General features: G+C 46.8%; 1 protein-coding gene across 1 annotated transcript; it reads right to left on the reverse strand.

Moving 5' to 3' along the window:
- Nucleotides 1–3186: 3186 nt before the first annotated feature.
- On the reverse strand, nucleotides 3187–5450 carry CIB22 (LYR family of Fe/S cluster biogenesis protein). The gene is made up of 5 exons (XM_048687349.2): nucleotides 5211–5450; nucleotides 5089–5130; nucleotides 4903–4984; nucleotides 3877–3932; nucleotides 3187–3432 (listed from the first exon to the last, which is right to left on the reverse strand). The coding sequence occupies exons 1-5, from the start codon at nucleotides 5334–5336 to the stop codon at nucleotides 3394–3396; spliced, it is 345 nt and encodes a 114-aa protein (XP_048543306.1). The 5' UTR covers nucleotides 5337–5450; the 3' UTR covers nucleotides 3187–3393.
- Between the last annotated feature and the right edge of the window lie 6889 nt (nucleotides 5451–12339).

Raw genomic sequence — 12339 nt, forward strand, 5'->3', positions numbered from 1 at the left:
CCAATTAGCATTGTAGTGGCCAGCGACCGCATCCATCCGCCCACGCCATACAAAGTTGTGAATTACTTGCTAACTTTCTTTAGGATGGCATCATTGAGGACGATTGTCGCGAATAGGTGTCCAAGCATGGCATATAAAAAATGTCGCGAGAGTGGAAGTCTCTCCCCTCGGGCAATCAGGGATGCTCTCTAGGTAGATAGATTCTTGCGCATGCGGTCAACTAGCAATATGAGGTGGAAAGAGTGGATTCTTCTCACTAATAGCAGCAACCCAAGGTAAGTTATCGGGAACGCCTGAACCAAGCACGCCAGCTTGTTCGCAATGACCGCATCATCCATAGGCACGCACTGGATGAGGGTCATAGAGCACTTCGTGAAATTGGTGTGTAGCCCTAACGCACCTCCAAAGACGTGAAGCAGCTTGCGCATAGCATAAGGTCTCTTGAGTCGAGGTGGCAAGATACGAGGGTGTCGTTGGTGTACAATGGGACATTAGAGGTCATATGATGAGGAGTTAGCTGCTTAAGGATTCTAGTCTGAATCGCCCGCTGGATGAGGGAATTGAGCACATCAATCACGATAGTCAATAGCATCAGGGATAGAAGGCTGCATGCCGCATTCCCTTAGCATTCCTGACAGTAAGGCCTGGAGTTCCATTGATGAGGATGTGAGTAGATGTTGATTGAAGGATAGAGATCCACACTCTCCGGCATGGACCAAAACCCAGGTGGCGCAGAGTCTGAAGGAGAAACGACTAGGAGACAGAGTCGAATGCACCCAACTTGAGAAGAACCCTCGGAAGTTTTTGATTGGGCAGGTGGCGGGAAGACTGCTGAACCAAGAGAAAATTTTCATGGATGCAGTGCCCCGTGATAAATGCGCTTGGGTTAGCAAACACAAGCTCGCCCAAACGCAGAGTAATCCGAAAAGAGAGAGAGAGAAAGAGAACCTTGGCAAAAAGCTTTGCCAACAGAAGAGAGAGGAGGCATCAGGTTTCTTTGGCGAGAGGGTAAGGAGGGGCTCATTCATTTTGATAGACCCACAACCATTGAGCGTACAAATCTTGTCGAAAGCCTCACAGTATCTCCCTTGATCACCTCCCAAGAAGAGCGCATAAATTATGTCGTGAATCCATCAGGTCCTGGCGCTTTGCCAACGGGGAGTTGATTCATAGCATTCCAAATTTCCTCATCGGTGAAGGGTTGCTCAAGGCTCGAGAGATCAAAAGAATGTGGGTTGATCGCCTCAAGATCAAGGGTGAATTCGCGGTCGTCCAAGGAGCCAATAATCCGGGAGAAGTGGGTGAAGGCCGCCTCCTCCATTGCAATCTCATCTGAGATCAGCTGGTCACTCATCTGGAGGATAAAGATCCTACCCTCCTGTTGGTGGCGCGAGGCGTGAATGCGAAGGAAGGACGAGTTAGTCTCGCCTCTGCGCAGCCAGGAAAAATGAGCACACTGTCGCATGATAGATCTTTCAAGAGAGGGCAAACCCAGGTAGGTGCACTTCAGTCTGCGACGAAGCCAAGACACCAAGGCAGAGAGCAGTCGGCTAGCTTGAGCCTCATCCAGACGCGTGAGAAGCTCATGCACAAGAAGCAATTGCACGGAGATGTTTCCCGGCATTTTAGTTCAACTACGAAGTTGTTAGGTCGTCTCCTTGAGACGCGCAAAGTTGCGTCGGAAAGGTTCAAGGTCCAGGTGGACGGAGTTCCACGCCTCAGAAACCACGTTGAGGTAGACATCTAATTTAGGACAGAACCGCTCAAAGTGGAAGCGCTTGGCGGCGGCGCATTCAATGAAGAGAGGACAATGGTCCGAGGCCGCGGAAGATAGGTAGCGAAGTAAGCACTACAGTTGCATCAAATCCTAGCTAGGTCTGCACAACACCATATTGTTCCGCACAAGAGCAGGGTGGTCTTGCTCATGAGACCACGTGTAGCGGTGACCATGAAGGCAAACGTCGCAGGGCTCCATATCTGCAATGAAGCAATGGAAGTAGTTAAAGTGTTCATGCCAGAGTATTTGAGAGCATGCAATGCTCAAGACACGGCGAGACTTTTGGAGATGAACAAAGCATGTGGGTTTCCAAGTATGCTTGGCTCAATTGATTGCATGCACTGAAAGTGGTAGAACCGCCATGCAGCATGGCATGGCCGCTCTCGAGACATGGATTTGGCATGCACATTTTGGGATGTCTGGATCTTACAATGACAACAATGTGCTCCAACAGTCACCTCTCTTTGCAAAGTTAGCCAATGGGGAATCACCATCGATGGAGTTACAAGCAAATGGACGTACGTACAACATGTGCCACTACCTTGCAGATCAGATATAACCGAAGTGGGCTACTTTTGTGAAGCCAATTTTGAACCCCCAAGGTTAAAAGAACTCTACTTCCATAATACTTAAACGACTACTAGGAAAGATTTGAAGAGGGCTTTTGGAATTTTGCAAGACCGGTTTGCTATTATGCGGGACCGGCTAGGCTTTGGGATCAAGAGATCCTTGGTTGGTACATCATCACAACTTATGTCGAAAAGATATGGATTGCACCTTCTATGAACTCATGTGACAACCGGTGCGGTCCTGTAGAAGGGAAGACCTGTAAGCACGACGATCTTCAAAAATATCTCATTGAGTGCTGGACATGGCATGGGCAACAAGAGCAGTAGCTTTATCTCTGTGTTCCATGTCACGTGTGATAAACTTTGTTGTCATGTGTGACAAACTTAGTTGTTATGTGTGATGACAAATTTGTGTTGAATATTATGTTATGCATTGATGAACTATGTAATAATTTGATGTAGGAGATTGATGAGTTTGATATTATGTTTGCACTATTTGTGTTTTATTTGTTTGGGTTCAATTGAGATGAATTTGATATTATTTGTTTCAATATGTATGTAATTGTAGTGTCCTATTTTACATCATCCGTTGGAGCAATGATGCCCTAATTTTTATCATATGTTGGGGGAGAACAATTTGTAATGCCTAAAACTCACGTTTTGGTCCCCTAAAACTGCTTTTGAGTGCCCTATTATACATCACCTGTTGGGGATGCTCTTAGGTAACCGCACCCTCATTTTGGGACTACCAACAAGGCCACCAAACGAATAGAAGCATATCAATGGTTGCGCGTTCAAACATTTTAGTCATGCATAACTTACTCGACAAAGAAAGCTCAGTTTATGTAAACAATGAACTAGCTGATGAGCACAAAATAGTTGGCATACAACATCCATGATAAAAGAAACACATGGAAGGAGGCGAGTAATTTTATTTTGTTCTTAACAATACAGCAGCTCAGTTGCATGCTATCATCTGGAAAAGCAAAAGTAAGTCCTTTGCACTCCGCCGGTGCCAGGCTCTGCTCACAAATGCATGATTCTTGTTCATTGGTCTTCTTTGCCATAGTTGTAGATAATCTCAATCTGCAAAGACAATATTACCATTTTAACAGTAGTGTAACAGTTTCATAGGCATTGCATGTTCAAGGGGAACTACATCAAACAATAAATATCATGAAATTTGCCTCTTCAGCAGCAGCATGCACGAGATGACTGGTTAACCAAGAAAATGGTCTAAAGTACTCTAAACACTTCAGCAAAAAAAATGTTGAGGAGCTAAGCTTATTGAACACATTTCTGGCAACAAACAAAAGATTTAGTAAAAAAAGTAGTCGTTGTGCATTTTGACAGACAAACGCTGCATAAAGTATAACTGATTTAATTAATCAACTGGTCAACTAATTTGAACTGAGATCTGCATAAGAATTTTTGTAAGATATCTCAAATTAGAAGCTCCAAACACAGCACTATAAACAGAAGTACCTCAACAACTCAGATATGTTAAATAAATTTCATATATGTTCTTACCCCTTCAGGTGGAGGAGGGTTCCTTGTGAATTTAGTGCCACCAGGAGCCCATGGAACTGCAGAGATAGATACATTGCATAACCTCATCGATCAGAAGAATCACAGCATACCAAAACCGCAAAATCAAATTTGTTAAACAGGTAACATAGGGTAAGAAAGCAATTGCATCAAAGGAAAGCATACCCAAGATGCACATGAGCAGTTTGTTACAGGTAGTATGATCTTAAGACGCTATAGTACCGACAATAACCTATCTGAAAATGTGACATTTTTTCACTTTAATCTAAAGCCTAAGTACATTATCTATCGATTATGAAATAAAAGTATGCGCAACAATTTTTTATTTTATTTCTAAAAAGAAAATGCTATTTTGCACAACAGAATGTGTATCATAAAGCTGAAGCAGCCTCTATTCTCAAGGATAAACTGATGGTAAATAAAGTTTGGCCTGAATCAGAATAGCGTGACACTGAAATGAATATGTAACAAGTCTGTACATTTCTGGCCTGAGAATGTTATGTTTGCAGTGAAGGTTAGCACTGACTAAAACATGAAGATCATGTCACTACTCACTACAGCAGTTGGTTGTGACTAAATAACACACAGCTGATGCCTCAAGCAAATATTGGTATCTTAAGCTAACCTGGATTATTTCTTAGAGAGGAGGATACTCCTCTATTACTGAAAGCTAATAAGTAGTTCTACAAACCAGCAAAATGAAATAACAAGATAATGTGATGAATAAAGTGATGACAAGACATGTCTCCAAGTAGCTCTACGCCTCTAACTACACACAATCAATCATTAAAATATGCAGGCTTGAGCTCAGTGCTTCAGTAAACTATACAAATTCATCGGGCCTGAGGTGATCAAAAACATTCCCGAGTGAATGATCAGTGACTCAATGTTCAACAGCGTAACGAAACAACTGCAAGTATCGCGCTACATGATTTACCACACAGTATCGCATCCACAAACAGAGGCACCAGCAGCACGAACGAAGGGCGCAATCATTTCATGGCTTACCAATGTAAGGATCCGGGTGCTGGAAGTTCCTCTGCTGCGCCTCCGCGTCCTCGATGAGCCTATCGATCACGTCCAGGTTCTCCTGCGACACCCACGGGAAATCCATCAGAACACCACGGGGATCGGCGTCAGATGCGAATCGTTAACAAATAGACGAAGGGGGGAGACGCGGATCGTCAGTCTTACCACATTTCTGTTGGCCTCGAACTTGTCCCTGAGCTCGGACGCCTGCACGGGAGAGGAACACGGGGTCAGATCCGCGAGGGGGCGGGGAGATCGGGGGAGGGTGGGGGGAGAGGGGCGCTCACGTCCTGGTAGAAGAGGTGGCGGTGGACGGCCCAGTTGAGGGTGTCCTTGAGCGCGCGGCGGTAGAGCAGCCGCACCCGCTCCTTCTGCCCCGCGCGCCGCGCCAGGTACCCCGCCGTCGTCGACATCGACCTCGCCGCCGCACCCGCTCCTGCTTCTTCTCCGGAGTTTCTCTCTCCACTCCTCTGCGTTGGTGGATTCGGATTGGGAGCGGAGGACGAAGGGACCCGATCGGGAAGCCCAAGTTGTCAGGTGGGTGGGCGACAAGGCCGGCACCCCCTTGTTGGGCTTTAATTGGGTCTTCCTGGACCGAGTTAAACAGGCTGGAGTTCGTACATTAGCTGCCCTAACTAGGCCTTTTTAGGAGTTCTCAAAAAAAAACTAGGCCTTTTTAGGGCACCTGAGGCAAAAATGTCTCAAAAAAACCTGAGGCAAAAAAAAAGTCCTCCAACCGTTGCCCTATCATAAATTTTTTGAAAAAATAAAATAAAAATAGGCAGTCCTAAAATGTAGCCCCAAGTGCTGCAAATATACAATACTTGGACGGGTGCCGCAAAATCGCCCCGCTCGCCCGACCACATCTGTTTTGTTCCCGTGCGCGGCCGAACCTCCACTCCACCGGCCGGCAACGGTGATTGTCTACCGCAAAACGCCACCATTGCTGCTCCGCCGCCTGACCCCGACCCCACTGTTCCACCCCGTCACCTCGGATGGCCTTCTGAGGACCTGCCGCCCCTTCAGTTTCGCACCCGACGTCCCTTTCGATTACGGCCAACCACCGGAGCGCCGCTGCCCGTATGGCTATCGCGGCTCGGCCATGTCCTTTCAAGGCAGACTAGCGACCGCTGGAGTACCGCTACTTGCTACCTGACCACCCCATCAAGCGGATCATTGACGAGTTTAGGGCGGCACGACGGCGCAACGTCGGTGATTTTCAGTAACACAATCACCTTCCAAGAGTCGATATAGTTCCTCCTGCAACCGTTTTCACCTCGTCCTAGTTGTCATCTGGCCAACGACGACCTGGTAGCTGGTTTTCTCCTCCTCGCTCACAAGGTGTTTGATGGAATTCATACAAAGGTAAAAAAAAAAGTTTGTTTTGCCACTTTGCTTCCTACTATATGCATGTGCAACTAACCTGTTGTTGTTGCAGCACTTCTCAATGCTACATGGGAGCGCATGCCGAAGCCTGGATCTTAGGGTGTGTTGTTTAGAGCTCAGTGCTGCCCAACCAAAATATTAGTGATGACTAGCTGCTTGGGCATGTGTTTGGATCAGAATCAATTATTTGGTGTGTCAGGATTGGTTGAGCCTACATGTTCTTTTTCACACCAATGATTTGATGAGATGATGACGGTTAATTCTCGTGCCAATTTTTTGGCATGCCAATGGTACTACGGAAGTGCGGAGCTAGTTAAGGCGGAATCCAAACACTCCCTTAGTTTTTTGTTTGTTTGGTAGCTTAGTGGATCGACCGTGTAAAGGGCATGCGGTGTAGTGCATTGTGCTTGGTGGACTATCGGTGGTGGGCTGGGTGGGCTCCTTAGAACAAGTAGAAAAAAGTGCATCTTGGGCAAGCCACAACCCAGTTTGACCCCAATCCCTAATGAAGCTTCACCCATATGCAATGGTTATGAATAAAGTTACAGGTGTTTCTAAAAAAATATAGACCAGCGGGGGACGAGCCCCGCAGCATTATAATTATGAAGAAAGGTGTGCGACATCAAGTCTTAAATCCGCAAAATGAATTCCACCCACAGGATTCGAACTTTGGGTCTACCAAGGTACACAGCCGTGCTCTTGGGTCTGCACGTTACAAGTGTAATATCATACGAGAAGCTTGATATCTTTAGCAAAACAATGGACTCTATGGTTCTTTGAATAAGAAAAAAATGGGCTACGTGGGTTGCTGTGATGCTGTCAAAAGTTTTAAAAAATGCACTCGAGAACGACATGTTTTGCATCAACTCTTGACAAACGAATTAGCTTCTTTCAACTAAAAGAAAGGAAATACCTATGGTACATACACCCAGGTCATATGCTTTCAAAGAAAAGAAAAAGAAAAAGAAACAGAAATTAAAGCCAATAGCTGAGAAAAAACTAGTATCAAGGTCAAATATTCCAGCTCTAGTCAAGCAGACCTTGGTACATGAAAAGTCCCTTTGTATTTTGCTAGTATTATTATTTTGCCAGTTGCTGCTCGGGTTGTCCTCACATGTTATTTATAAATGGACGTTGAAACGTTCATGATACGATGATCAGTTGACGAGATTGGGGGCTCAAATCTCTTGCCTCGTAGTCAGCTGATCAATAATGTTCACAATTTTTTATCCACATAATAATAATAATAATAATAATAATAATAATAATAATAATAATAATAATAATAATAATGATGACGGCTTGGATAAGTCGTCTATAGGCTATAGACTCGAAAGAGTACTCTCCCGCAAAAATGTGACATTTTAGTTCGGATGTAGCCCAGCCTTTAAACTTAAATCTGCCATACATCGACATTGCTGTATGAATGAATATTTTAAAAACAAAAGTGAATTCAGTGCAAAATTATACCTTGTACGAATCGGATCCATCCAAGTGTATTATTCACTACGCATGGCATCAGTGTTGGCACCCTTCCATTTCTCAAGTGACCCTCGTTTTTCACCATTTTTCTTTTGGATGGATCGCCTGTACGAACAGCGATACCAGAAAGTCGTTGACGTTCAGGATACTGCGATCCATCCATGATCCATCCATGGTACCATTTCTGAAGCACGCTACTACCCTCACCTGTCTCTCTCCGCGTACTTTATACCAGTACAGTACACGTACACGCCGCACGGTTAGGAAATTGGCAGTGTGAGACTCTTGATCCTAGCAGTACAGTGCTAGAAACTGCATTTCTTCTCTGGCCTGCTCACAAGTCACAACAAGACGATCTCGACAAGGATCTGCTAGCAAGTAGAGTATACTACGGAGAATTGGTTCAGAAAGTAACAACTTGTCCTTGTGGCTGCTCTGAAGAATAAACAAGGACACAGGTACTCTCTCAAAATGTAAGATCATTTCTAACACAAAAATGATCTTACATTTTAAGACGGGGAGAGTACCTTTTCTGAAGCATGCACGGTTTGACCGCTTGGAACCTTCTGTGTCAGCGCAAACGATTTACTGCCCGCAGCAAATGGCCCAGCATTTTTACTGCACCCAGTGATGCAGCATTTTTACAGCGCACAAGTATACGCTACTACGTTTCTAGCAGTCGATAGCAGCAGCCGGTGGTACAGTCTGCAACGCAAGTCATTATAGCGGCACCGGTTCGCTCGGATGGCTGCTCTGAACAGATAAGAACACAGCACGGGGTGGATCTATAGCAGTTCAGTCTGCAATGGAACTTACGCATTTACACAGGTTCGCTCTAATGGCTGCACTGAACAGATAAGAACACAGCACAGCACAGGGACCTTTTTCTGAACCTTTGCGCAGCTTAGATGTTTAATGGCTTGGAACCTTCGCGTGTCAGTCCCCTCATGCATGCACCCGCTGCAGAGTGATAATAGTATAACCTCAAACAACAGTAAGAGTACTGTCTTACTGCACCCAATGATGCAGCGCCGCATTATTGTACTCCTACTAAACCAAATCGTGATGCGTTGCAGTGTTTATTTTATGCCACGGAGATGCTTCCGCACTGTACCTGCTCCGGTGCTCCCCTTCTGGCCCTGTTTGGATCACGGGGTTAGAGCTAGTTTGGGTTAGTTGAAGGCTCAAATAACCCAAAAGTATCCAAACAGAAAGGGTTAGAGTGGGTTAGTTTCATCTAACCCAACTACCCCGATGGAGAGGTACTTATTTGGGTTAGAGTGGGTTAGAAAATAACTCTAACTCTAACTGTGTTAGAGTATCCAAACAGGACGCGGCGTCTGCTTGCGACGCGCCATTTTCCGTCAGGCCGGACGGGCTCAGATTCCGGAGATCCAGCCCACATCACCGCCACCACCGCCGCCGGCCGCGGCTCGTAATTCTTCGGGATTAGCTGGGCCATGACCGCAGGAAGCGGCATTTTTTCAAACCACACGGCGTGGGCGAGGGCGACGAGGCGAAGCAGGTGACGAGGTGATACGGCCGCAGGGTCTCGTCCGGGCATCACGCGTAACCTAACCCGATCAAAAGTTAAGTTAACTGCCGCAGATGGGACTTGACCACACAGCTGATGAAAACTACTGCAGACCGGCCACTCTCAAAAAGAAAATTAGCTACTACTAGTGGTATCATTAAGCACGCGTACAGGAGCCACCATATGTCAAAGCATTGCATCACGGATGACATGCGCATTACAGGAGGGAAAAGGTTATGCATCATTTTATAATTTTTAATTGTACACATAAGTGATGAAGCGTCGCCATCAGTCGTCAACGGATCCACTCATCCACACGTGCTGACTAAGTAGGCTGTTAGGCGTTGCCTTTTTTTTGAGATGAGAAACAGGCGCTGCCTGATGCTCCAATTCAAGTACAGTACCAAACTACGCCTTGATATACTATATGTCGACGGCATCTGGATTACGATCATGATGGCAATGTTGTTTGATCGAGATGTGTTATAGCAACGATTATGGAAGTCGTGTGGTGGTGGTGTCTATGTGTGTGTGCCTCCACATCTGGGCCAGCGACGTTTCTCGGGTCAAAAGTGTGTGTATTACGCTGGGAGGGGAAATGCCAAATGATGTCGATGGAAGGATTATAAAATGGAGTGCAGTATGCCAGATTCAAGGCCTTGCATCACTATAGATTATAAGCTCCCATGATTGTGAGGCTCCTGATGAATCGGTGGTGTGAAAGGTGTGTGGGTCAACGCTTGACAGGGTGTGAACCGGGTTGGATGGCAGCTGGGTCTATGTGTTTGTGTTGTGCGCATTGACTGCGTCTGTACTGTGGACACGTATCTTAGTTGGTTCGACGTCGGCTCGAGGAGTCTAGCTGGGGCAGATGAACACAAAAAATTACTAGAGCGGAGAAGAGGTGTCTAGCGACCTTATCGCATTCATCAGTGCTGCTTAGCCAGGGGAGGGCCTCCGGTGTTGGCTGGCGGCTTCCCACAAAATGAGGGATTCGTCTGGCGCACCAGTAGACAATTAAAGGAGGTGAACGGCTGCGGCTGCTCAAGGAGGCGAGACGACCAAGCCCTCGCCACTAGCGCAGGATCCTGCGGAGGCCAACGCATGGGAAGCTGATGTTGAGGTCTTGGTGACACAGATCGGCCTCGGCTTTGTGATCTTCTTCGCCTTGCTCTCCGGCGGCGGCTCCGACGCACACCCTGTGGTGTCGCTGCCATGGGCGCAGACGGTGTCGTGGGAACGGATCTGATAATAGAGATGGGGGTACGTAAGAGAGGGCAGAGTCTAGCTATGGCGAGTTTGTACAGTCGGGTTTACAAGTTCAGGCCCCTCTCGATGGATGCAACAGCCCTACGTCTCGTTACCGCGGAGGCTTTGTTGATTGGAGTGTTGGGTTACAAGGGGTGCGAACCCTTGTGCCAGAGGGGAGGGGTAGCTTATATAGAGTACGTCGACCCCTCGCAGTCCTCGGTTACGCAAGGGTTCAATGAGAGAATAAAGGTACGAACGTTACTGATAACGCCCGTGTTTAATGATCTCTATGACAACAGAGTGAATATCTGATCGTTGCCATCCTGGGGTGACTCTAAGTCTTCTTGTCCTTTGAGTGAAATCTTGTACTCCGAGTGAATTATGATGGTCGAGTGGAAGTGGGATATCCGAGTGAATCTTCTGTTGAGTGAGTTGCACTTTGCGATCATTCCAGTCAGTATCTTATTTCTATCTTTGTAGGCATTGGCCTCTTGTGTAGTGTCCTTGGATAGGGCGTGTAGGTCAGGCCTAGGACCCTACCCTAGATACATGTCATCGTCATTAGCCCCCGAATGGATCGAGGACCAAGTTAAGAAGGATTGAAGTTAACTTTGACCCGACTCAATGTCTCAGAGACACTTTCTGGGAGGTCTGAAAGCATGTGAGCTGTTTAATCCTCTGCCAGTCGCCTTGATCGATTCTGACTTCTTGAGTATTTGAGTGAAACAAATAGCATCGAGCAGACTGGATTTGGATATCTTTGACGCGATCGACCGATTCGCTGGACCCGGATTCCGCGGGATTTCGCAATTTGGAGAAGCGCGCGTGTGGGCCGGCCGTAGCGTGGTAAATGGGGCTAGTGGGGGTGGACTCCTCGATCTCCGCTCCGCCTTTTTCGCCACGTATCGGGCTGGCGCCGGTTGTGGGATGCGTTGAGATCGGGTCAAAAGTGTGTGTATTATGCTAGGAGGGGAAATGCCAAATGATGTCGATGGAAGGATTATGAAATGGAGTGTAGTATGTCAGATTCAAGGCCTTGCATCAATAATTAATATATGTAGAGAGGAAACCACTCCACAAAATCCAGACCAATCTTTCGATCGTTCTTAAGATGGCAACGGGTACGTTTTGCCTACGCAACAGCGGCTAGGGTTTAGAGCATCCACAGCCGAGCGCCTTAACCCCTCCCCCCTCAAACGTTTGGAGAGACGACCGGTCATTAACCGGTAAAAAATAAGATCCAGACGAACGCCTCAAATGGGCCTAAAACACCCAGGTTGATCGGCACCCCTCATATTCAGTCCAAATCTAGAACGGATATGGAGTGGCGCAGGCACGACCGGACCAGTCCGATCCCACCATAAATTGCACTAAATCCATTCCACGACCTACGGATTCCATTTGTTCCTCTCCTCTCTTCTTCCTTCTCCACGCCGACCTTCTCGTAGCTCCGCCGCCGTTCCAAGCCTCCGCGCCGCCAGCGGCGGCACTGCAGTCCTCCCATTCATGCTTGCCACCGCGGTACAACCAGCAACTTTCAGGTTGCACCTTGCCTATATGTGGTTGACACATTGTCCGGACAAGTTTTTTGTGATTTATGCATAGGGGAAACTATGGATTCTGATGCTTCGTCAAACGAGGAGCATGGACCCATGGACCTTGATAAAATGATTGAAAATGAGTTCTTCTATTCGTCGGATTGGACGAAGAGGTGGGTATGATCATGCTCATGAGCATGCAAGAGGAAATAGACCAGCAGGTCG

Source organism: Triticum urartu, chromosome 7A (genome assembly GCF_056163025.1).
Source record: "Triticum urartu cultivar PI428250 chromosome 7A, HENAU_Tu73, whole genome shotgun sequence".
Lineage (NCBI taxonomy): Eukaryota > Viridiplantae > Streptophyta > Magnoliopsida > Poales > Poaceae > Triticum > Triticum urartu.

What these genes read in the sequence shown, in the direction of transcription:
- CIB22 (XM_048687349.2), bottom strand. Translation starts at nt 5,336, where the DNA reads ATGTCGACGACGGCGGGGTACCTGGCGCGGCGCGCGGGGCAGAAGGAG. An exon ending in GCCACCTCTTCTACCAGGAC is followed by an intron (nt 5,131 to 5,210) that starts GTGAGCGCCCCT and finishes TCTCCCGTGCAG; the next exon opens with GCGTCCGAGCTCAGGGACAA. An exon ending in TCGAGGCCAACAGAAATGTG is followed by an intron (nt 4,985 to 5,088) that starts GTAAGACTGACG and finishes TGGGTGTCGCAG; the next exon opens with GAGAACCTGGACGTGATCGA.